The following is a 25,684-nucleotide window of genomic DNA, read 5'->3' on the forward strand; positions in this document are numbered from 1 at the left end:
CCTCAGTTCAAGTTGTTACGTTTTGACGTAAGGTTTGTCATGTCTAACCCGTGAGGTGATACTTTTAGAGTACACGGGCAATGTAAAAGAGTAAAATAAACTGTATTTATATTTCTTTTGTCTTAGGTCTGTAGTTGTATGTTACTCCCGGGCAATTTTAGATTTAAGTGTGTTGTTTTAATCAATTGGGGCTTTTAGTTTTGCTTCACTCTTCTTTCAAAATTTATCGTTGTCAGAATTTAAATTCTCTGTTTAAAATTTAGTTTTGGTCAAAAACTGACTGGATAACTTATAATGAAATTCCCCCCCCCCCCCCCCCACGACCTCTCCTTTTTATTTCTTAATACGCATCTCCTTGAGTGAGTATATACATATAGGGTGTACTAGGGATGGGTGTCACGTTTCTTGTTTTAAATTGACTTTTAGCTTCTTGTTGTCTACTGGCATGATAACAGTTATTCAAGTTCTTTTTTATCCCTCTCTCTCTCTAGATGTGAATGTGAAAGGAAGCAGAAACATAATGGGAACTTAAGGACGGTGCCTACTATTTTTACTGCGCATACGTTCTGCGTTCTACTCGGGTTTCCTATGGGTGGTGCCCTCTAACACAGGAATATTTTGCCCGGTTTAAAACTATACGGAGAAAGCAGAACTTACCAAATGCTTTTGGCACCTCAAAAGAAAATTGGGGGTAACCATGCATTTTTCAGAGATAATTAAGCTTCAATTTAGGAAAAAATCCCATACATTGCTTTATATTATGGCGTTTTTTACAGATATTACTGCTAAAATATCTCCGAAAAATGCGTGGCTACCCCCAATTTTCATTTTGAATTCCAATAGGCCTTGCTAAGATCTGCTTTTAGTCATAAACCGCAGAAAAATATCTCGGTATTAGTGGGCACCGTCCTTAATTTCAGCAATACCCCATCCTTTGATCAGAGTCGATTAACCTTTTGTGAGCGTTCCAAAACCCAGGATAACACATGCACAAAAATCGACTAACCCTGGATGATTTCTGATACCTCCTGGTCAGGTTTTCCTCCCAGCCAACCCCTGCCTGGATATTTTTTTTTTATGTCAAAAGTGTTTTCACGGGTCTGAAAACATTCCCCCAGTTAAACCCTTTTATGGGTGAGTGAAATGGAGTGACCATGACATTAAGTGATTTCGAACTACACTGAGGCCATAGAAAATGATTAAGCTGTTAATGTAATTTATACATCCCATCCACTTGAAATGAGCCCCATAGCCGTAAGAAACAAAAATTGTACAGGGTTGTAACCCCTCAAATTACAGAGGTATTCAGCCCATTCTTTTCATAAATTACACCAAGTCATGGTATGCAGCGAAGATCTAAATAATTATGACCACTTGGCAAGGTGGATCCCTCAAATTCAATCTTTTTCTGGATATAGTATTATAATTAGCCAAGCCTTAAAGCGGAGCTCTACGATTCCCTTGTTAAAAGCTTAAATTTTATCTATGAAGCAAAAAGCGTACCAACAATAACAATTAAAAATGTTTACTATTACACAGGGGAGCAAGGTATCTTCTTAAAGCCAAAAACACATTTCAATTAGACTGTGAGCGGTCGTACTTTTTTCCTCAGATCAGGGATGACGGTAAATTATGCAAATTAAAAAAGAGAACGCCGAAGCATTGGGGAGAGGGAGGAGGTTCCTTTGTTCTTCGAATTTTCCCGTTTCTGAGAAACGGAATATACTGATTGGTCAATTACCTGTCAAGTTGTCAAGTCAAACGCCAAAACGTTCTTCAACGGGTTTGGGAGGAAAATATGTGAACGACGACAAGCAGTTATTTCGCCTCCAGATGAGAAAGATGTGTTCGCTATGCTCCCGATCAAAGTCATGCATTTGCGAGGAACGTGCTCGGCGGTGGTCGTTCTCCAATCCTTCGGATAATTCCTCTACGGATCCTGAGTTCAACAGCAGTTAAGGAACAATGAGTTTGAATTGAAGGCTGTGGAGCTAACTCTTCAAGAGGATTTTTTAAAAAATGTCCGTGATGGAAATGTGGAGAGCGGAAATGTTTTGAAACAGCAGTTCTAGTCGGTCATGCGAGATCCCAGTGTTGAACTCCGATGACGTTCGAAACTATAAAATTAAGTCATTATTCGTTCTCCACGAATAATGTATCTCTTGAAATAAGAAGAAAAACGAAAAATCATCGACTTTTTCCCGAAGGAAAGCATTTAATTTATAAACAGCATGTGGGTTGGCTACTGCGTGATAATATTTTTTCACGTGTGCAGTTTCGTCGCTCGGATAAAAATGTTTAAAAAATCATAATTCAGTGAATATTCCTCCAACAGAAATAATTCTAGTCTCTAAATAGACGTTAGAAAAAGGAAAATAAAGGAAAAATGAAGTTGATTGTGGTCCGAAATATTTGAGCGTGTTTACAAGCACATGGTCATTCATAATTCATAATTCAAAACTCTGTGAGTATTTCTCCTACGTAAACGTTAACACGAAGAAAATACAGGAAAGATGTTTGGTTGTGGTCCGAAACGGATGAACGTTTAAACTTTGTGCGTGTTTCCAAGCGCATGGTCAAGACCGTCAACACAAAATGTTCAAAAACTAATTTCTCCACGAATATTTGTCCTATAGCAACGATTAAAGCGATCTGTGGATAGTTCGAAGTATGTCAAATATGGAAAATTATCGACAGTTGCCTACAGATCACAACAGTCAGAGCGGCCGAGGACCTGAATTTGAGCATGGCGAGAATCGAAAAGTATATATCTACATATGAAAAGTAGTGAGGTCTGTATCAAAACAAAGTAACCCTCAGCCTCGCTCTCAATCCAAGGCCAGGTCACTAGGCACACAACTGTAAAATGGGCTATTGACGAGCTTGATGCTCGAAAACCAGGAAACGCCACAAAAATTCATTAAAATTTCTAACTTAAGTGGTTCTTCAAAGGTATGAAACGCATATTAATTTCGATTTGTTTTGATTTTTAGGTTTACTTAGAACGCTTTCTAAAACATCCAAAAGTACCCTGTCTTTGCCGGCATTTTATTATTTCACAAGTCCAGACCGAACCATTCTAAATTCCAACTGAACTTTGCTAAGCAGATGATATAACAATACCCTGCGCTTTTTATTTCATGTTTAAAACACAACAGTCCAGCCGAGTGGTTTTAGACCCGATAAAACACGTGCTGCGAGTTTTTTTTTTTTTTTTGAACGGCTTCAAAACATCCCTGGAAAAGCGTGTGTCAAGAAAGCTCATAACAACAATGATGCTTTTGTGAACGTTGGAAATTAGCGTACGAGAAAAATATTAAACACCGCGTACTAATGAGGAAGAGGTTTTATCGGGTTTTAAAACTAAGGTACATGATGTTTCATCGACCATTTGATAGGTCAATGGGCTTATGATTTATTAATGCTTTTTTGAACTTCCTTGACCACATCGTTATGCAAAAGAGAGTTGTTGTTCAAATTCAGATTGCTGTAAATCAAAACATTCATAATTGCAACATTTCACAATTCCAAATAAACTACACCAAAAAGAACACAAAAATTAAACTTTTTAAAGGTTAAATGCCTAACTTGGTAAATAATTTAGTCCCGATCTTTGAATGATGCGTAAAAAATGCTGCAAATATTATGCTAATTGCGTTCTCTGCGAAACTTAGACCCGTTTAGATTACTGTACTACTTACTGTAGATTATCAGATCAAATTTGTAGGTATTTATGGTATAAAGCTTGCAGCTTAATTCAAAACATCTAGAAACGCAAAAACATTGATGATTTTCTCTCAAACTGAAGATTCTACTATCCATATGATCGCGTGCGCTTAAATGGCTGTCGTTCTTGTTATATAAGTGGACTCTTTGCCCAGACAGTTCGAGAGTTGATTAAGCTAGGTACATAGGTCTGAACCCCTCCGATATTTCTTATTAAACTTTGCATAAAAATTGTATCAAAACAAGCTGATTACAATTCTATAATAATAATATAAAATAATAATCGTCTTTTACTTATAATCACAAAAAGGTAAAATTATGGGTGTTCTTTTTAACAGGTTATACTGTTGCTATGGTAGCTTATTATTTGGAAAAATGACCATAACTTGTTCACAAATTTTTAAGAAATCTCTTTGATACCATTATTGTTCAAATGATGAAGAATGGTTCTATTAATCTGCTAAAGTGTAAGTGCTGCAAAGTGACGGAAACCAGTGCCTTAAGTCCACGCGTATAATAGTGTCCTTATATCTGTGCTTACGCAACCCTGCTGTATTCCGCCCCTGTCGGTTTTGTTGAAACGTTTCGCTCACCAACGCGTCAACAGTCAGAAAACACACCGAAACGAATCCAGCACACGGTACACGTAACATATTTTCAAAGGCAGAGAGAGAGAGTGAACAATACACATTCGCTTATATAACGTGGCAGAACTTTCTAGATTCACAACCTGCCGAAAACTGGTTTAACCGGTAATTTCCCGCCTTACGAACATCACAATTGGCTCAAAATAGCTTCTGGAAACATCTGGAAACCTAGGCAGTTCATGAATACATAAATAATCTCTAAACAGTCTCTAAATCCATTGAGGACATTTCGCTAAAGAGTGTACATGTATTTCCCACACGTTTCACGGTGGATACGCATTGTATGTATTTTGCAGGCATTTGCTTTCTAGTTGCTTTAAAGAACCACTTTAAATTTCAAAGCGATTCGATAAAGCGATGAAAACGGATTAAGACAGCGGACTAGCAGTTTCTGAGAAACTTAAAGCGTGATCTGGAGCAATCTTGTACCCAGAGTCCTCTGGCTCTTTGGCCAGCGGGCCAGCGGTTGGTCTCCAGGAGAGACTTTGGGGAACTGGAATTTTATTTAATTTTTTTGATTGGCTGCCCCGTGACGGCTTGCATTGTTACTGCAGAAATCCTGCGGTAATGAAATTCCAGTTCCCCAGAGTCTCTCCTGGCGACCAACCGCTGGCCAAAGAGCCTGAGGACTCTGGGTACGAGATTGGGTCTGGTACCGGATTGAAGCAATTCATTTGTCGGTGTAATTAACAGTTGACTTATTCCATATGTTTTCACCCTGAAGTTTAAACAGATTCTCAGCGGCTACTTCGACGGAGCGTTTCTTACATATGCCCTTCTTCAAATTACAAGGTGAGTCGTTGGCCATTTCGGGTCAAACTTCCTTGTTACTGGCTGCTTAGTCTCGAAGTTCTTACGATATTATTGCTTGCTGCCAAATACAAGTTGAATTTATGCTTAATCCCAACAAATATGTACTAATTCGTTCAAAACTGTTTTGATTTAAAGCAGAGGAATATCATTAGGAAATGGTTCACTCTACTAGCTACCAGATATAATGGGAAGGAAGAGTTTCTTTTTATGAAAATAAGTCTATTAACTTCCTTACGCATAGTAATTTCCTCGGTTGTGAGCAAAATGTGACAATGATTTTGTTAACAGGCATGCACCAAATCCTTCGATCTTTAATTTTATCATTTGAATTTTTCTGACCGTCTATTGAGAAAGACACTGCTACTTCATTGGGGAGCGCTTTTATGGAGTCAGGTTTTGTTTTCTGAACTATGTTTATTAAAAACATCCTTCTGGCAATTTGAACATGAATTTAACAATTTAACAATTAGAACTAAAATGTTTCGAACTTTTGGGCGATATCTTACTTTACAATTTTGGTGAAATAACTCCCCCCCCCCCCCACCACTTTGCCCAAATTCAGCGCCAAGTTAGCTAAATTTAAGGTACTTGTCTTTCCTCCCATTTTTTTCTGACTAATATTTAATGCCAGTTAGTGTTGTGGCCGCGTAAGAAGAGTGCAGATAGCAGTGCTTCGCTGAACTAGTCAATGATGATACAATTTGACTAATAACCCTAAAGAAACAGCTAAGTAAAAAAACTACTGTCTACTACGTTTGTGACAAACTGAGCACTGTTCCTGTAAAATCTCCAAAGACTATTGCACAGATCACGTTCGGAGCGGGGGAAAGGTAAGGCTCCCCCCCCCCCTTCCTAAAAAAAAAAAAAAAACAATAAAAAAAGTGTCTTGTCTATAGCATCGAGTCAGCGACCCTTCAATCTTCCCATGGTCCGATCGAAAGTCCGAAGTACCACTCACTGCACCAACCCGCCTCCAACGGTAGAAGTGTACAGTATCGAACCATCGACGCGATCGAAAGTCCGAGGCGGTACTCGATACACCACTGCGCCTCCAACACTAGTAGTGTAAGTAGTGTTGGTGATGTGATCTCTTTGTAATGTTACTGGTTTAAGTCTACAATTTGCGTGTTACTCAATTTTTCAACAGTTATACTTTTAACGAAGCTAGTCAAGAAGAAAATATTGGTCTACAACTCGCGCCAAAAGGAAGTAGTTAGAGGTTAGTTGGGCGCGTAACCATTTGTATTCCTTTTGCATTTCTTACTAAAATAGCAACTATTTTTATAAATCAAAAGAAAATTCAGGAAAAAGCATAAAAAAGAGCGTTTCGAAACTAAAAGATGAAACAGGTGAAAGCCTCTCAGCTATTGGGTTCTCTCGATTCAGATTAAGTAAATTTAGTATGCATTGCCAGTGTCAGAAAACTGAATGCATTCTTTCATCTTAGTTAAAGTCACGGAAGTTATTAGCTTCGTTGCTTTTAAAGCCGCTGCTTTCCGGATTATTAAATCCCCTAAATTCTTTTTGTTCTGTCTTTGATTGTAATGACTGTAGTAATATTAATTTTATCCTTAAACAGTTGTGAGTCTGGCCCGCCTAGATTAGCTCTCGCTACCTGCGGGCCAGTCTCTTTTTTTTTGCTAAATTTTTGAATATTTGAATAAACTTGAAACTTGTTCTGAGGAGGACATACATTAAGATAGTTCAAACGTTTGACGTGTATGCAGTTATTTATTTATATATTTATTTATTTTATTTAATTCAATATTTATCCAGGGGCATCCAATTTAGCAGGGCTAGTTTAAATGGAGCCCTGACAGAGCACAAGACAAAACATTGAAACATAAAAAAAAAACTAGACAAATAATTAAGTTATAAATGCAGCATGTACCGCAGGCGTTACTGCTTAAGATGGCACTTAAGTTTGGTTTTAAATTCACTGAACGCCTCTACCTGTCTAATGGTTCTCGGGATGGTGTTGTAACTTCGAGCGCCGCCGCCACTTAAAATCATTGTATAGTACTTAGATGATTACTCTCCTTGAAAATTACTCTCGAACTGTCTTGGAGAAGAGTCAGGATCCCTGCTTTGGTTTTCACTATTTTTAGAAATTTGGCCTTAAATAACAAAAACAATTGTTTAAGACACAGCTAACAAACGATATTTTCAGAGGCTAGGAAAGAGTTCGAAAAGCTTTAATGTCAAGGCAAAGACATCGCGTCTGTGAGACTCCTTTGACACACTTTAAAGAAAAACTGAAAAACTACTTAAATCGTGGGAAGTATCACGCAAATCTACTGTCATTTCAAAACCCCAAAATGTTTGTTTGTCAGCAGAAACAACGAAATAATTGTCAAGTTTGTTATAAATTATTACCCCAGTGCAATAAAACTGTCGATTAGTGCCCTTGGCCAGAGACAGAGTAGGCCGGTATGGATTGAAACTTGAAAAATTTTAGGCTAATGTTTTTCACATTTCGCTTTTTCATCTCGCATTTTTGTTTCCAAAATGCGCTAGAACAGATCACGAGTTGTTCCTTTCAAGAATTGAGTTGATTTCTTTCCTCTCGTCATTCTAGAATTATTTGGCGGCGAATTGAAGGTCTTATTTCATCATTTTTCAAAAGATATCAAAAACCCCATGATGCTTCCCCTTTAACGATCTGAATGGTCCTATATAAAAGAATTGGATAACCATAAATGTTTTAACAATGATTTTCAGATGCTGCTGTGGAGAATTCTAGGCCTGTTAATCCTTACATCTTCCTTTGAGTCGTCAGGTATGTATGTGACAAGAACTTATTAGTCATACGCTTCGTTTAGATTTGTTAGGTCGCGCTGCCCGTATAATTTTAAGGCGTGACTCTTCCAAAGATACTTTTAATGTTTTAGGGTGGGTTGAGCTAGAAACCAAACGAAAAAGACGTAAATGTACTTTGATACTTTAGCACTAAATATTTATTAAGTGACTATTTCACGAGAAATTATAATGTGCATAGCTACAATACTCGCAGAAGAACAGATTTACACCTGCCCAAACCCGAACTTAGCCTTGTAAAACGAACTTTTAGACATTCGGGCTCAGCTCTTTTTAACCTCTTACCCCGTAGTATTCAAAACGCCGAGTCACTTTCTTCTTTCAAAGCTTCAATTGATACATACAATGTTTAAATTTTTTAGACACTAGGTTCTTACAAATTATTGCATGCTTGTTTATATTTTATACTTTTTAAATTATTGCTTGTATCTTTAAATTTATGTCTTGAATTTTTAAATTCTATTCTGTACTTTTAAATTATTACGATGTCTTGTATTTTTAATTGTTATACTTTTAGTCCAGGGCCCCTCTGGATATCAGCCTCGTTGCTGAATGGGCCACCCTGGCAAAATAAAGTTTACTTTACCTTACCTTACCTTAGATTTCGATGGGTTAATAGATAAATAATTAAAAGAAACAGGTTAATCTATGTGAGATTGGCGAATTGCAGTTTACTCTTGATGTTGACATTTGCGAGATTTTCATTAACGCATGTAAACTCAAACCTTTGAAACATCTCCTCACAAGAATCTTCATTTTTGAAGGAGGTGGGGTTTCTTGGAAGAAGAAGAAGAAGAAGAGAAAAAGATAAAAAACCCAACGCCGTTCATGATGGCGGAATTAAAAAAGGACGCAAACTTGTTTTCATATATTCAAGAACCGTATTGATCATTTTAAGCTTTACGGCCAGCTCGAGTTATTGTCTTTAACCAAAAAATGGCGCCTTGAAAATAACAAAATGTGCCGTACTGTTTGCGTCTTAGATTTTATGAATTTGAATTTCCAAATTTCCAAAACTCACGGAAAAGTTCAAAATTTAATTGGTCTCAAGCAAACATAAGCAGCGGCAGTTTGAAACGTTTTTAGTAATTATTTTTTCTAGTCTATAATGTACATTGTATTAGGAGGAACCCATGCCCGCATGTTTTATGTAAGGTGCCTGCTAAGCCACGTATATTGCCTTTCCCGGCTGAAGATAAAGATACGAAACTGATTGGTAAACATGTTCATACGGTTCAGAGAGTTTCTTTCCTTGGCACTGTCTAGTTACATTGTATCTGCTTTGAATTGGGTATTGACTTGACTTTTCAGAGTCCATATATTGGCCAGCTGGATCCTATGGAATACCTAGGGCTGCATCGGGGTGTCCGTATGGTGACGGCTTTCAGTGGCTTATTGGGTGGAGATACCAGGATACCGAAGATAAAAATCCAAACAGCTTCAAATCAACCAAATTCCACCTTGGGACAACAGTGGGCAGGAGTGAAGTTGAAAGGTCCTTCTGCCTGAAAACAGATAGATCAACTGATATGAAACGAAGCCCGTGGCCTCGAGGTAATGAAATAACATTCATTGCTTGTTTTTCCTTTCTTTTAGTTTTCTTTTTCTTTCTTTTTGTCCGTCCTTTCCTTTTTCATTCCGTCCTTCTTTCTTTCTTTCTTTCTTTCTTTCTTTCTTTCTTTCTTTCTTTCTTTCTTTCTTTCTTTCTTTCTTTCTTTCTTTCTTTCCTTCCTTCCTTCCTTCCTTCCTTCCTTCCTTCCTTCCTTCCTCCCTTTTTTCCTTCCTTCCTCCCTTCCTTCCTTCCTTCCTCCCTTTTTTCCTTCCTTCCTTCCTTCCTTCCTTCCTTCCTTCCTTCCTTCCTTCCTTCCTTCCTTCCTTCCTTCCTTCCTTCCTTCCTTCCTTCCTTCCTTCCTTCCTTCCTTCCTTCCTTCCTTCCTTCCTTTCTTTCTTCCTTTTCTTTCTTTCTGTCCTTCCGTTGGTCCGTCTTTCGTAAAGTTGCGACTAAAAGGAATATGAAGAGCTACATCGTCCGGTGTTTAGCTCTCGATTTCATGCAGCAAGCGCTACTAGATTGAACTCAGCCCAGAGTTGAACTCCTTCCTATATTTTGACCAGTTCATATAAATGAATCTCGAAGGAAGGGAGACAAACGGGACAATACTCGCACTTCAAGTAGCTAAGCCTTATTTAGCCTAAATATTTTTAAAAGGTCCTTAGCATTGAGTCTCTCTTAATATCTCCAAAAGTATCAAAACTATGAAGATGAAATCTGAAGGATAAATAGTACGTTTAAAATCTGTTTTCTTGGCATCTTCAAAGGAAATGATTCGCGCCATATGTAGTGGAAATTTCGCCATTAATTTTTCTTGTATCCGTCATCTTCATTTAAAGTTCTCCAAAACCTTCAAAAACCGTTCAAATTGACGCAAAAATGATCAAAACTAATAAGAAATGCTAAAATGCTAAAACAAATGTAAAAGTAACGAATTTCGCCAAAAATATTCACAAATAGGTACGAAATCAACATTACGAAGCTGTGAAAATCGTGTTACTTTGGAAACTTCATATTAACGGGAACAGCTATTTTCACATAAATTTTTAAGGAAAAGTCACAAAGTCTGGCGCTGTTTGCTTTGACATTTAAAAATTATGAATGCTCAAAATTTGTTAAAATTATTTGCTACGGATTCACGAGAAAACATTAAAAAAAATCGCTTTCCCTATGTACAATAACTATCTTCAGCATTTCACGTTTGGAATGGCCATCCATTGTTAACTGCAAAACATTTCTGAGGAAGAGGGTCGTTTTCAGTACAAAATTACAGCCATCGATAATTCATAACTTTAATTAGAAGGGTCAAGAATGAAAATTCCAAACGTAGAAAGTTAAGAGCGGTTGTCAGTAACTTTCGAGAATCCGGCGACAGAAGCGAAAATTCGAATTTTTTTTATTTGCCCCAAAAGACCCTTTTGGTGAACTATTTTCAAAAATAATATTCAAAAGTTCCAGCGAATTTTTATTTTGGCAAAAATTGGGAAAGTTCGAAATCGGCCAAAACATGGCCGATAGCCCGATTGAAATTATGCAAATTTGTACATTTTTAGAACTCTCGTTCAAGACAAGGCAGCGTTTTCTCGAGTTGACACTTTCACAATCGTTTTTACATCCCTTGTGCTTGCTTCCAAACTATATTTTATCTCCACTTGAACATTCTTTCATTTAAAGTTGCCCACGTAAAGAATACAATGTTTGCTATTCCTTAGATAGAGTGATTTTTGCCATATTTCAGACGACCATATCATCAAGGGTATACAAATATACTGGTAATGAAATAACTTTCTTGAACCGGCAATTGTTCTTATTTATCATGTTAAAATATTTAGTTTGGCCCGTGAAAAGCGAGCGCGCTAGGTCGAGATGTGTGGAATGCACTTTGACACAATTCGCCATTTCAGTACTTCATGTTCCTCCTGTTACTTTGCACTTATCAATACACTTCACGGAAGCTTTTAGATAAAAGCCAAGGTCTCTGTGTTCATTTCATGCTTTTATACACGTAAATAACTAGCTTCGAACTTGAGTGCACCCAATATTTGCATTAGGTTATCAAATGATTCCTTTTAGGTGAAATTTTCGAGTTTATATCGAGCCGTTCAAGCGAGATGAAAGAGCCGTTCCCAGGGAAATAACTTGAAATCAGTGAAAATAATACGCTGTCTCTCATATCATGCTACACTTCCAAACTACCGTTATTATTAAGCTAGCAAGTGTAAATGCTCCCTTTTTACGTGACCTAAAACAGAATTTGCCTAAAATGTTACGAATAAAGTCCACCGCAAGAAAACACTGAAAAAATCGCGCACCGACGTAAATGTAAACATCAGCCGTTTCTCGACTTGCTACGTGGATGAAACGCGTCCGTTCTTTTACCTCTGTATACATTTATGATCAGAAAGTAGAAACAAAAAATATTCTCTATGCCCATCTGTATAAATGCACTCGCCAATCAGGCTTTGGTTTTCTGTGTGTTTGTCGAAAATACTGAAGAATAGTGCAATATTGTTACTGACTACTTGACTCATTCAATCACAACCGGATAACACGACCGAAAAGTAGATATAAAGAAATGCTCTTACTTTTCTGCAATCGTTACTCACCTTATATCTGGTGATATCACATCCCTGAGGCAAGGCTGAAAATTGTCTCAAAATCCGCATATTAGAGATTCAAAGTTTTGAACAACACGAATGACTTTCATTGCGTGACAAGTGAAATGTGATACACAAGCGCGCGAAAAGCACAGGAATAAACAATGTCAAGATTCGCCCTTGTGATGACAGTGCGAAAAATAATTTTTGAAATTACAAGAAGAAATTGAGGCAAGTCAAGGGCTACAAGGTATATTTGATTGCTGGATTGAAACGGCAATCATGTTCCCCCCCCCCCCCCCTGCCCGCCTCCTCCGGGGATTATACCGAATTCTCATCATCAACAACAACAACAACAACCTTAATTTTCTTCAAAACAAAGCCGAAATTAACTAAAATGAAAGTAAACAAATCAAGAGCTTTCGCAACCTCAATGCGGTATTTCAATACTTAATCCTGAAACAAAAAGCTAATCTATTTAGGAGAGTGAAGTTTTTTTTCGCCATGGCACCTCTCCGTGCGGCTCAAAAAATGCGCGAGATTTGTAATGTGTTACGCTTAATCAATGCAAAAAGGACGTTCGCTCGCACCTATAAAGGCACAAAAGAACGGGCCTACAGGGTGTTTCAAAAGTTCGTGGACATTTTAAAAAGTCTATACTTCGTCCAGATTTCTTATATTTCTCTCCATTTTCTTGCAGATATTAACAAATCTTATTGTTTATCGATTTTCAGAACTTTTGTATGAGTCAGATAAAAATCCCCGTTGAAATAAATATTTTCCCGCCAAAAGGTGCAAATCTGTAACGTGTGTGTTTCTGTACTTTCCCGCCATTTTTGTCTGTTTTCAGTAGCAACTACATACTGTAGATTTTCCACGTCTTGGTATAATTTTTAATTATGAACCCTAAAAATGCAGTCTATTTAAGAGCACAGGCAGCAATTCTAGGATCATCTGGAGTATCTGTTCGAGAAACGGCTAAAATACTGCAAAAAAGCAAGAGCTGGGTAGCGAAGTGGTATTAAAGGTTTACAAGAGTTTTACGACAAGCCAAGAAGTGGTCGACCATCAGTCCTTGACAGAACGGCAAAGAAAGTTATAGAAAAAAGCAAAGTATAAAAGAGGAAATTCTACAAGAAAAATCAGCAAACAACTGAAGAACAAAGGTCTGCCTGGATCTGCACCAACAGTGTGGAGGTATATGTCAAGAAAAGGATAAACCTTTGAGACGAAAAAGAGCTTCCACTTCTGAGCAACAACCAGAGGAAAGCTCGCTTAGTATTCGCTTATAAATATCATAAATTTACAGCAGATGAACGGGAAAATTCTCTTTAGCGATGAGTACCTTAAAAACCTTTTTCATTTTCCGAACCCTAAAAACGATAGCGTATGGGGCTCACAGGAGAGTCAAGTTCCGCCATCGTACCAATTTAAAGGAAGCGCCAAATGGATGGTTTGGGGTGGCATGACAGGCCGCGGCCTTACTTCCCTACATTTCATCCCGCAAGGACAGACTGTAACGGCAGAGTATTACATCACAAAAATCTTTGAGAGAGAAGTGAAGCCTCTTTTCAGCCGAAGATCTACAACAGAAGAGCCTGTAAAACGAAAGCTTTTCAAAAACAATAGCAGTGCGACCCTCGTTCAAGATGGCGCACCAGCTTATACGGCGAAAGCAACACAGCAGTGGTGCAAGAGAAACCTCCCGAAGTTTATCCAAAAACATGAGTGGCCAGCAAATTCACCTGACCTTAACCCCATTGAAAACCTATGGAGCATCATCGACGAAGCTGCATACAGAGATCCGATCCCTAAGACGATGGGAGAACTAGAATCAAGGTTACGGAACGCCTGGCAGAACATACCGCTAGCAAGCCTAAGGGAGCTAGCTCGTTCCATGCCGCAACGGCTCAAAAACGTTATACAGAACAATGGGGGCACTCTGGATATTGATGTTTCAACAGTGGTCAAAGGAAACAATGTACATAAAACTGGAAAACCTTCATTAATATCGGATTTCTAAAACTATCATTTATTTGTATTAAAATAAAGTGTCCACGAACTTTTGAAACACCCTGTATAAGGAAATTCTGGACGAAATAGTATTGTTGCTAGGGCAGGTAAAGTGTTTTCATTTGAGTGAAACTGAGAGCATGAAAGAACATTTTATTTCCTTTTCTGACTTTCCCTATTTTTTTAACCAGAAATCCACTGCTACGCATTACTTGACTTTATTCCAGGAATTATGATTTAGGACTGAGACTTTCCATTCGTCTTTATATGCTCTCACCACCGAGAGAAGTAAGGCCTTCGTGTGAAATGAAAAAGTCAGAAACCTTTAACGACGAAGGCCGGACCGAGGAAAGAACTGCAAAGAATCGTTGTCATTGTCAATGCATTTCCTGTGGGTTAACCCAATCCAAGTGGAACTCGTAATTAAGTTATACCTTCAACCATGCAATATAAAGTAAGTAAGTAAAGTAAGTTTATTAACGTGACTAAACACTTAGCTAACCAGCTACTTTACAGGAATAGTCACAAAATAAAATAGTAATAATAATAATAATAAAAGGAAAAAGTAATGAAAATGATAAATGAAAATACTGAAAAAGATGAGAAAGATACTATTTACAATGTTTACAAGATTATTGAATATATAGTATAAAATTGTATAAAATGTTTTAAAATATATCAGCATTTGATTACAACATGTAGCGGCCGGCCAAATCCGTATCTAATATCTGTTTCTTGAACAGTTTGTAAGAGTCCGCTTTTCGGTATTCATTCGGTAGTTTATTTCACAGGTTGGCTCCTTCGTATCTGAGTGATTTAAGTCCGTACTTAGTCGTATATAAACCACTATAAATTGAATAATCACTAGACTATGGCACGCAGGTTCGAAAGGTACTCTCACTGGCCTAGCTTGTCAGATCAAAGGCTGTTCGTGTGGTGGATACTCTGGCGGACGCTAGGAGGATTTAACAATGACAACTTCAGACTTACACAGTGACGGTCCGTAAGAGATAACACCGTCTTTTAGACCGAACACGAAAATCTGAGAAATACCAGTTGTGCCCCTCATCCTTTGACAATAGTGCGCGCGCTGGAAAATAAATTAAGGTTATTAATAAACTCTTATCTTAAAATTTGATCTGCCCTTCCGTCAGCAATAATGCAGAATAATGTTGTGTATTTCCAGTTAACATTTTATCACCATCTGTGACTCATCTCAAACAGACATTAAAGCTAGGTTTAACAAGTTAACCTAAAAAGAATTTTTTTTTGGTTCCATTCATGGTGAACGTCCTTATTGCATTGATTAACCGTTTAACACATTGCAAATCTTGCGCACCTTCTGAGCTTGATCAACAACTTTTGCGCGTTGATCCATGGCGAAAGACAAACTTCACTCTCCTAAATATATTAGCTTTTTGTTTGAGGATAGTATTGAAATACTGCATTGAGGTTTCAAAGGTCTCCAAAAGGTCTTAATTTGTTGACTTGATTTAAATTAATTTCGGGTTTACTTTTCCTGTAATGTTATTGATGAGAATCCGGCAGAGACATTACAGAGTGAATCTCAGAAGAGGAAAATTACATGATTATTGCAGTTTCAGTCCATTAAATATACCTTGCAGACCTTGACTTGCCTCAATTTCTTTTTGTAATTTCAAAAAATATATTCGCACTGTCATCACAAGGCCAGGGCGAATCTTGACATTGTTTATTCCTGTGCTTTTCGCGCACTTGTGGATCACATTTCACTTGTCACGCAATGAAAGTCACTCGTGTTGTTCAAAACTTTGAATCTCTAATATGCGGATTTTGAGACAATTTTCAGCCTTGCCTCGGGGATGTGATATTACCAGATATAAGGTGAGTAACGATTGCAGAAAAGTAAGAGCATTTCTTTATATCTACTTTTCGGTCGTGTTATCCGGTTGTGATTGAATGAGTCAAGTAGTCAGTAACAATATTGCACTATTCTTCAGTATTTTCGACAAACACACAGAAAACCAAAGCCTGATTGGCGAGTGCATTTATACAGATGGGCATAGAGAATATTTTTTGTTTCTACTTTCTGATCATAAATGTATACAGAGGTAAAAGAACGGACGCGTTTCATCCACGTAGCAAGTCGAGAAACGGCTGATGTTTACATTTACGGCGGTGCGCGATTTTTTCAGTGTTTTCTTGCGGTGGACTTTATTCGTAACATTTTAGGCAAATTCTGTTTTAGGTCACGTAAAAAGGGAGCATTTACACTTGCTAGCTTAATAATAACGGTAGTTTGGAAGTGTAGCATGATATGAGAGACAGCGTATTATTTTCACTGATTTCAAGTTATTTCCCTGGGAACGGCTCTTTCATCTCGCTTGAACGGCTCAATATAAACTCGAAAATTTCACCTAAAAGGAATCATTTGATAACCTAATGCAAATATTGGGTGCACTCAAGTTCGAAGCTAGTTATTTACGTGTATAAAAGCATGAAATGAACACAGAGACCTTGGCTTTTATCTAAAAGCTTCCGTGAAGTGTATTGATAAGTGCAAAGTAACAGGAGGAACATGAAGTACTGAAATGGCGAATTGTGTCAAAGTGCATTCCACACATCTCGACCTAGCGCGCTCGCTTTTCACGGGCCAAACTAAATATTTTAACATGATAAATAAGAACAATTGCCGGTTCAAGAAAGTTATTTCATTACCAGTATATTTGTATACCCTTGATGATATGGTCATCTGAAATATGGCAAAAATCACTCTATCTTAGGAATAGCAAACATTGTATTCTTTACGTGGGCAACTTTAAATGAAAGAATGTTCAAGTGGAGATAAAATCTAGTTTGGAAGCAAGCACAAGGGATGTAAAAACGATTGTGAAAGTGTCAACTCGAGAAAACGCTGCCTTGTCTTGAACGAGAGTTCTAAAAATGTGCCAATTTGCATAATTTCAATCGGGCTATCGGCCATGTTTTGGCCGATTTCGAACTTTCCCAATTTTTGCCAAAATAAAAATTCGCTGGAACTTTTGAATATTATTTTTGAAAATAGTTCACCAAAAGGGTCTTTTGGGGCAAATAAAAAAAAATTCGAATTTTCGCTTCTGTCGCCGGATTCTCGAAAGTTACTGACAACCGCTCTTAAATATTTTAACCCTTCATAGAAAACTCTAATTCATTAACCTAGACAAAGAAAATTCTTCACAATATCTTTTTTTGCGTGATTTTAAAATATTAATCATGAAGAATGTAATGTCATCACAGAAGAAAAGAAGAAAAGGAAAAACGAAAGAGTTAAGCGTGTTAAAATTCTAGTAAAGCCTGTTTAGACGGGTGTGGGGGGAATTCTGCCAGCGGTTACTTGGAACTTAAAGACATGTTTTTCAGTTATCTTACACAAATGGCATTAAACAATCATGACGCAATTACCATGTAATATGACGCCATCACTTGTAGTTGTTAACCTCAAAAGGAACATCTATGGACGTAATATTTGTTCTCCAAGTGTCATTTTCATAGATTTAATAGTCTCGGAGTAAGAAGGCGAAATAAAGCCCTGTTTAGATATGCTTAAAGGTCAGGTCTCTAAGTCTCGACGAGGCAAGCTTTGAAACCTAAAGATTAGGAGGAACTCAATGACGACGGAAATGATATTTTTTCTGTTCCTTAGGTAAATATTGCATTTACAAGAAAGGTGGGTCATGCCCGGCGAATTTGTCATGGGGATTTATCAAATGGGACGACGAAGACAATAATAATAAGAACCATAGATCGGGGACACTTCCCGATGGTAAATATGGGAGAGACACAGAGATTGAATTTTGCTGTAGAACAGACGGAGACAAAAGGGATCCCATATCTCTCCCCACCACGACGCCATTTTTCTTGCTGGCTTATGAGTCAGCGGAATGTCAGCAGGTAAAGTGGGCTGTAGTTAATGTGGAATGGATACGGTTTGATAATGAAGATACACGTAATGCAGACAGCCAAGGAGGAACACATCCTTATGGAGCAGGAATCGATAATCACAAGATTCATTACTGTTATTATCAAGGTTAGTAGTTTTATTTGTACTGCGCTTTTGGGAGTGTTGACATAGCATCACGTAAGCCGCTATATTGGATTGCTTTAAACCTTAAATTATTACGTTCGACGATGGGAGAGCGCACACTGTTCGTGCCGTTTTTTACCGAAATCGGACCTAAATGATCACTACCTTGTCCTAGGTAGAGGCAAGGGCTTACATTAACGCCTGCATAATAACCAAGGCATTACCATATCTTAAACCTTACATTCATTAAAAGGAGGCGTCAATGTATTTTGTACGCTATGAGTAAGTACAATTTTTATTTTCTTTTCATTCATAAGCATTTGTATAACGCATAAAGAATTGTTCGATGATCCGAGAAACGGACCTGACTCTTACTAAAAACTGGAACACTATTTTTCCTCTTGAATTCCGACAGCCCTTACTAAAACCTTCTTTTTCCACAGTGTAATAAGACTGCGCCAAATTACCTCTGTGTTGGAAGGCACCGTCTTCAATTTATCCTCTGTTATTTTTATGTCAGGAATGAGCTTATTGCTGTGAAAGATTGATCACAATGTATTGAAGAATTAAAAAAAAAAAAAAACCAAGCAAATCTTGAAAATAAATAGATCACCATTAAGACATTACAACAAAGCAGTGAAATTCTCACTGCTAACCAAGCGTGTGATAACTGAAGTTCTTCGTTTTCAGGATGCAACGAAACACTGACTGGATTCAGTGGTACTTTTCACTCACCAAACCACCCTGGAAAGTACCCGGATGGACAGTACTGCTCCTGGAAGATCACAGTCAGACTTGGACGACAAATCCGCCTAAGGTTCACAACATTCAACTTACAACACGAAAACAACACCGACAGTTTATATGTATACGATGGAGAGGATGCCACAGGAAACTTGCTGGGAGTGTTTTATGGAGACCATCCGCCTCCCAAAGAAGGAATCTGCTCTTCGTACAATCACATGACTGTTATATTCAAATCAGATAAAAGCCGGTCTTACACGGGATTCAGTGCTTCATACTATGCCGTAAATTGTTTGGGTGAGTGTAGTTTTTTTTAACCTCTTTTGCCCAATGTGCGAATTACGGTTATTTTGTTTGCAGATCGACCTCTTCTCTCTTTTTGCCAGATTCGTGAACAATGTAATTCAAATTACTTTTTACAATAAATGTTGCCATAATCAAAATTATGTTCAGGAAGGTAATACCATGTATAGTAGTTAGAATATTGAGATAGTTTTTGGAGGATCTATATGGGATTAAGCTTTGCGTGAGTTTAGTGTGAATTTTAGTAGAAGTAACTTGCCAATAACTCTGTAGTTAACGGGGAAGTATCACGAAAATTTGATGTCATTTCAAAACCCAAAAATGTTTGTCTGACAGCAGAAACAAAAAAATAATAGTCTAGTTTTGTTATAAATCATCACCCCGGTGCAATAAAACTGTCAATTACTGACTCTGGCCAAAGACAGAGTAGGTCGGAGTGGATTGAAACTTAAAGAATGTTAGGCTAATGTTTTTCAAGTTTTCGTATTTTTGTTTCCAAAATGCGCTGGAACAGAGTACGAATTGTTCCTGTCAAGAATTGAGTTGATTTCTCTTCTCTCGTTGTTCTAGAATTATCAAGCGAAGGTCCTATCTCACCATTTGGAACAAAAGAGGTCAAAAACCCCATGATACTTCCCCTTTAACGCCTGAAGAATCAGCTGCTAACAAAGATGGCTCTTAGCTCCTCATGAGTTGTTTCTCAGAAGTGTGAGATCTCAAAAGTCGATAAGTAGTGTTCTTAAAGTCTTGAAAGAGATTGGAATCACTAGAACGCTCTTTGGAAGTCTTCGGACGATACTCGGAACTGTTCGGGTAATGAGAGGGACACCAAACTAAGATAGGACACTAAACTATAAAACACGTGAGAAGTAAAAGGTAACTGAGATCCATCATGTTAAACAGATAGCAGAGAAAAAGCCAAAGGTTAAACTTCTAACTGATAATCCAGCACTCGCATATTGACCCTTTTTTGGATGTAATCTTTCATTCTAAGCATACCATGATTAATTCAGCCATCCTCTTGTCAAGGTGCAAAGAGATGGCTAACTCCGTGGTTGATAACATTGTCCTCTTTTCGTTACATGACAATTGATTTTGCTTGTGTCCGAGATTAGGTGCTATTATCATTTTGGCGGTGGTATACGGTTCAATGGGTCTGTGCCTTTAGAACGGCTTAGCTACATCGCTTTGGGTTAAATACTGATGTTATTGTTTCAGAGTCTGGTCATTGGCCAGCTGGTTCATACGGGATACCTAAGGCTGCATCCGGGTGTCCTTATGATGATGAATTTCAGTGGCCAATTGGACGGAGATACCAGGATACCGAAAATAACAATCCAAACAACTTCAAATCAGCCGAATTTTACCTTGATGCAACAGTGAACAAGAATGACATTGAAAGATTGTTCTGCATAAAAACAGATACATCGACGGACATAATACGAAGCCATTGGCCTCCAGGTAAAGCACTGACAGTCCTTTTTTTATAGACCTCAGCTCCGTCAGGTTACAGATGTGAAAAACGTGATATCAAAGTAGAGTTAGATAAAAAATGTAAAAAAAGCACCAACAGCATGAAGCCACCACTATCCCCGGCACCACCAACAACAACAGCAACAACTTGCAGAAAAGTGTGGGGAAGGCAACAAGGGCAAGCCACGATAGAAAAAATGTGAAAAATTATAAAGTGCGCGATGTCAATTTGTTTTCTTTTAAACCATAGGTAAATACTGCATTTACAAAAAAGGCGGTGCCTGTCCCGTAAACTTTTCATCAGGATTTATCAAATGGGACGATGAAGACACCATGAATATAAACTACGTATTGGGGACACTTCCTGATGGCGTGTATGACAAAGACACGAAGATTGAATTTTGCTGTAGAAATGATGGAGACAAAAACGATCCTATCTCCCTCCCTACTGTGGTGCCATTTTTCTTGCTGGCTTATGAATCAGCTGAATGCCAACAGGTGAAGTGGGCGGTAGTTAATGTGGAGTGGATACGGTTTGATAATGAAGACACTGGTAATGCAGACAGCCAAGGAGGAACACATCCTCATGGAGCAGGAATCGATAATCACAAGATTCATTACTGTTATTATCAAGGTAAGTAGTTTTATTTGTACTGTTCTTGCGGGAGTGTTGACATAGCATCACGTTAGCCGTTATCTTGGATTGCTTTAAACCTTAAATTATTGCGTTCGACGCAAGAGAGGACCTCTCTTGGTTAGACGATAAGAGAGCGCGTACTATTCGTGCCGTTTTTTTTCGAATCGGTGTTAAATGATCCCTACCTTGTCCTAGGTACGGGTGAGGGCTTACATTAACGCCTGCATAATAACCAAAGCGTTACCATATCTTAAACCTTACATTCATTAAAAGAAGGCGTCAATGCTTTTGTACGCTATGAGTAAGTACAATGCCTCATAAGAATTTGCATAACGCATAAAGAATTGTTCGATGATCTGAGAAACGGACCTGACTCTTAGTACAAAATGAAACAGTTATCCCAAGTAAATGTAAATTTGTAACAATCCTTTAATTTCTATCAGCTAGCGAATCCTTTTTGCGTCACTTGTTTGTTCACTACTTATTTAACTTTTATTTTAGTCAATTTGTAAAGACCAAATTTATTTGTATTTAGTTTAGTATAGACATACCTACCCTCCTCGACTAGCTTCAGCTATTTGTGGGTAGCTATATAACCAGCTTGTAACTGTCTGTTTTAATAAAGTGTTGTTTTGAATTCCGCCCTACTATTATCAAGGTGAGTGATTTTCATTGGCACTGCGTGTGCGATGGCGTTCATTTGGTCACATGTGAAGCGTTAATGGATTGAAAAGGCCTGTCTTATAATTATAACGAAGTCAAAGTGATGAAAAGATTGCAACACTATACCTTTCAAATTTTTCCGGTAATCAAACGAATAACACCAAAGCGTGCTGCAGAACGAATTCTAAAGACAAACAATTTTTGTTTGTTTGTTAGGGGTCAATATCGACTGCATTTGTAAACAAAGTCGGAAATTTCCGCTTTGTTTATCTTGATCTTGGGATGCAGTCTATATTGCCTGTGACCCCTCAACCCTTACTGAAATGCGAGTGGAAGATAATCACAGTACATATATGTTTTATTTTCTAGGATGCAACAAAACTATGATTGGAGTCAGCGGTACTTTCCATTCACCAAACTTTCCAGGAAAGTATCCAGATGGACAGTACTGCTCCTGGACCATGACTGTCAACCCCGGGAAACAAATTCACTTAATATTCACAAACTTCCATTTGCAAAGCGAGAATAACACGGATGGGTTATACGTGTATGACGGAGAGAATGCCAGAGGGGAGATGTTGGGAGTGTTTTATGGAGGTTACCCTCCCCCAAAGGAAGGAATCAACTCAACGTCAAACCACATGTTTGTAATATTCAAGTCTGATAAGAGTAACTCTTACACCGGATTCAGAGCATCATACCACGCTGCTGAATGTTTGGGTAGGTGCTGTTGTTAACAATTTTAGAATAGGTAGACATTTAACGTTCCTCACGAGCAAAGAATTTTATGCATATATGGTTACAAAACATTTTCCCTAGGACAGGACATGACCGTTCAACCTTCAATTTAGCCAGCAAATCGACGGTGATCTTACGGACTGGAAAAATAGTATAGAGTTACCTAGTGAAGGGTTGATCAAACATGAAAAGCATAGCAGCAGTGGAAAGTTGTACTTTGTGTTTCCATTTAAATAGTCATATTTTATACTTCATCCATAAACCCAAATGCTAGAGCCACGTTGTGCAACAGAGCCACAATGAGGTATACCATACCCATCAAGTTTCATTAAACGGTGACACTTTGAATCACATCAGATTACACATGATGACACGGCTGCCGATAAGGCAAATTCTAGGTTCCTCCCCTGCCTTAAATTGCCCACGATTAAATAAATTGTCCTCGTGCGTGAAAGAATATCTTCCAGAAGTTAGTCACATACTTATTGGGACAAAAATAAACAAAAACAACAAAAGCAACAACAACAAAAACAACAGAAACAAAAACAGCAACGAAAGGAAGAAAACAACTCATGTTTGACACTGGTGTAGCTTTAACCAAGTGAATGATTAAAACGATAGAATTTTTTTCCATACATTACTAGAACGTAAATGATACTCGTACGGCAAAATATAAATAAATCAGAATAAATGATGGACGCAGATACCAAGTAGGCCAATTCGAACAACTGTGGTAGGGGTGTGTTTTATAATATATAATAATAAAGTCTTAATTTCCTCACAAGATAAAAAGTACATATCTCATGTCACAATATTTGAGTAAAAAGTACATACATCTAAGTTATTTACAATTAAAAAACGCTCACATAGCTAAATTGTGTTAAAAGATTAGGCGATTAACGTAAGAGTTTTTGAATCTATCTGTATTAACTTTCGGATACTGACTTGTTTGATTCCTTAAATTGTAAGTCGATACTTTCTTCTTGGGTAATAGTCCCCTTAGAGGGTGTCGGTCTATACCAGATACCTTACTAAATACTTTTCTATCCTGCTTTTCTAGAAGGTTCTTGAAAGAAAAAGATTTAGTTGGTGGTTTTAGGCAAAATAGACAATTTACAGTTTTGTCTTTCATTTTGGGACACTATCGTTTTCGACTTTCTTATGTGCAATCTACATGAAAAAGATAAGCTGTGAAATTAGGTGTCATGGTCTTTAAAAAAATTAAAAGTAAAATTACAGTGTAAAGCAGTTAGGAAAAAATAATAGGTAAATCACTAATAAATCTATCGAGCGTTCAATCGATCAATCGATCGATCGACTAACTAATCAATGCATGGTTTTAAGTTCAACTTTTGGATCATTTTTTTCAGTTCTTGATTTATAAGCTGAAGACGAAAAGCTTTGCGTTTTAAACTTCGGTTACTATTTATGTTGGGTCTCTTCTTTCTGTTTAAACAAAATTGATGTCTTATGTTTCTTCACTTTAGCTTGTAATTCTGTGCCTACTGTGGAACAGTCTTCATCACCTCGGTCTATCTATTTGTCATCATCGTCATCATCTTGCACCACGTCAGCTCTTATGACACCCACTGTTACCGGTCCAAGGTCGCAAACATCGGGGTTGAATTCATTACAAACTGTGCATCCTATAACATCACCTTGGTCAGAAATAACAGCATCATCTAGAAAAGAAACAATTATTCCAACATGGAAAATTCCGACTTCCAGCCCACGTATCATCAAGATGAAATCTTCACCTGCAACACTGAAAACATCGAAAATCGTGACCTCATCCTATACAAAACCACAAATGGCGTCATCTGTTAAAGAGCGGACATTGAAAGCTACTCACTCGGAATTAACATCCGCATCTGCTTGTTCAACCTTCAAAACAGAGGAAATGACATCATCCACTCTTAATCCAGGAACATCACATTCGCCAGTAATAAAAGCATCATCTAACTCAGATCCAGAACTTTCGACACCCAAAGTTACAAGTTCGCTATCTACCGTCTATGCAACATATTCACATCCACTGGGATTATCATCATCTTCTAAGGGAAATTCGGCAATTGAAACGACCCCCACCGTTTCTACTTCGAGTACACTAGTTATGAAAATAATGTCGCAATCTGATGTGCTTGCTACAATGTCACATTCACCAGAAACAGCATCATTGACTAGTGCAAAACCCATAACTTCTTCTTCAACCATTGACACCTCGACCAAGGAAAGAAATGATCAAGGAAACGACGGATCATTAAGTATTTTGCACCATGTAAATTCAGTTTCGTCAAAAGCAGCATCATTTAACGCACAGCCAGTGATTACCACACACACTGTTGCCACTTCAAGATTACAATATAGTGAGATGCCGTCATCACCTGCTTTTTTAACGAAAACAGTGCTAGTCATTACGTCATCTTACAGAGCGAAGGAAATCACGTCATCGTACACAGAGCTAACTTCGAAAGCTTCAGAGAAGTCCAAGCTAGCAATATCATCATCATCATTTAACACAAACCTAGGTATTACCTCACCAACCGTAATCTCTTCAAGGTCAGAAGTCAGGGAAACGTCTTCCACTGATGCATTTTCTACAATATTACATTCATTGGCTAACACTCAGGCGGTAACTACGACAAGGACCATTTCCTCCTCTTGTTCAGGAATTAAAGAGATAAGACAACCACCCGCTTTGCAGCCTACCACCTCACATTTTCAGACAAATCGTCACCATCTAATGTAGAACCGGTAGTCACGACAAGCTCTGTTGCCAAATTAATCTCACGAACCAGCGAAAGTAATTCAGCTAATGGATCAGTGAAAACAAAGCCGGCAGTGGTGTCATCTTACACAAAAGCGAAAGTAACATCGTATTATACAGAACCGACATCAACCTCTACTGAACTGTCAAAG

At 37.9% G+C, this 25,684-nt stretch overlaps 1 protein-coding gene across 1 annotated transcript; it reads left to right on the forward strand.

Moving 5' to 3' along the window:
- The first annotated feature begins 5,094 nt into the window (after window positions 1-5,094).
- Window positions 5,095-25,514, forward strand: LOC146458816 (uncharacterized). Its single transcript, XM_085090303.1, has 9 exons — window positions 5,095-5,165; window positions 7,908-7,965; window positions 9,315-9,557; window positions 17,827-18,210; window positions 18,898-19,248; window positions 20,473-20,715; window positions 20,978-21,361; window positions 22,397-22,747; window positions 24,253-25,514. Exons 2-9 carry the CDS (start codon window positions 7,908-7,910, stop codon window positions 25,512-25,514), a joined length of 3,276 nt encoding a protein of 1,091 aa, XP_084946429.1. The 5' UTR covers window positions 5,095-5,165.
- Window positions 25,515-25,684: the final 170 nt, after the last annotated feature.

Source organism: Pavona decussata, unplaced genomic scaffold (genome assembly GCF_977016875.1).
Source record: "Pavona decussata unplaced genomic scaffold, jaPavDecu1.1 SCAFFOLD_228, whole genome shotgun sequence".
Lineage (NCBI taxonomy): Eukaryota > Metazoa > Cnidaria > Anthozoa > Scleractinia > Agariciidae > Pavona > Pavona decussata.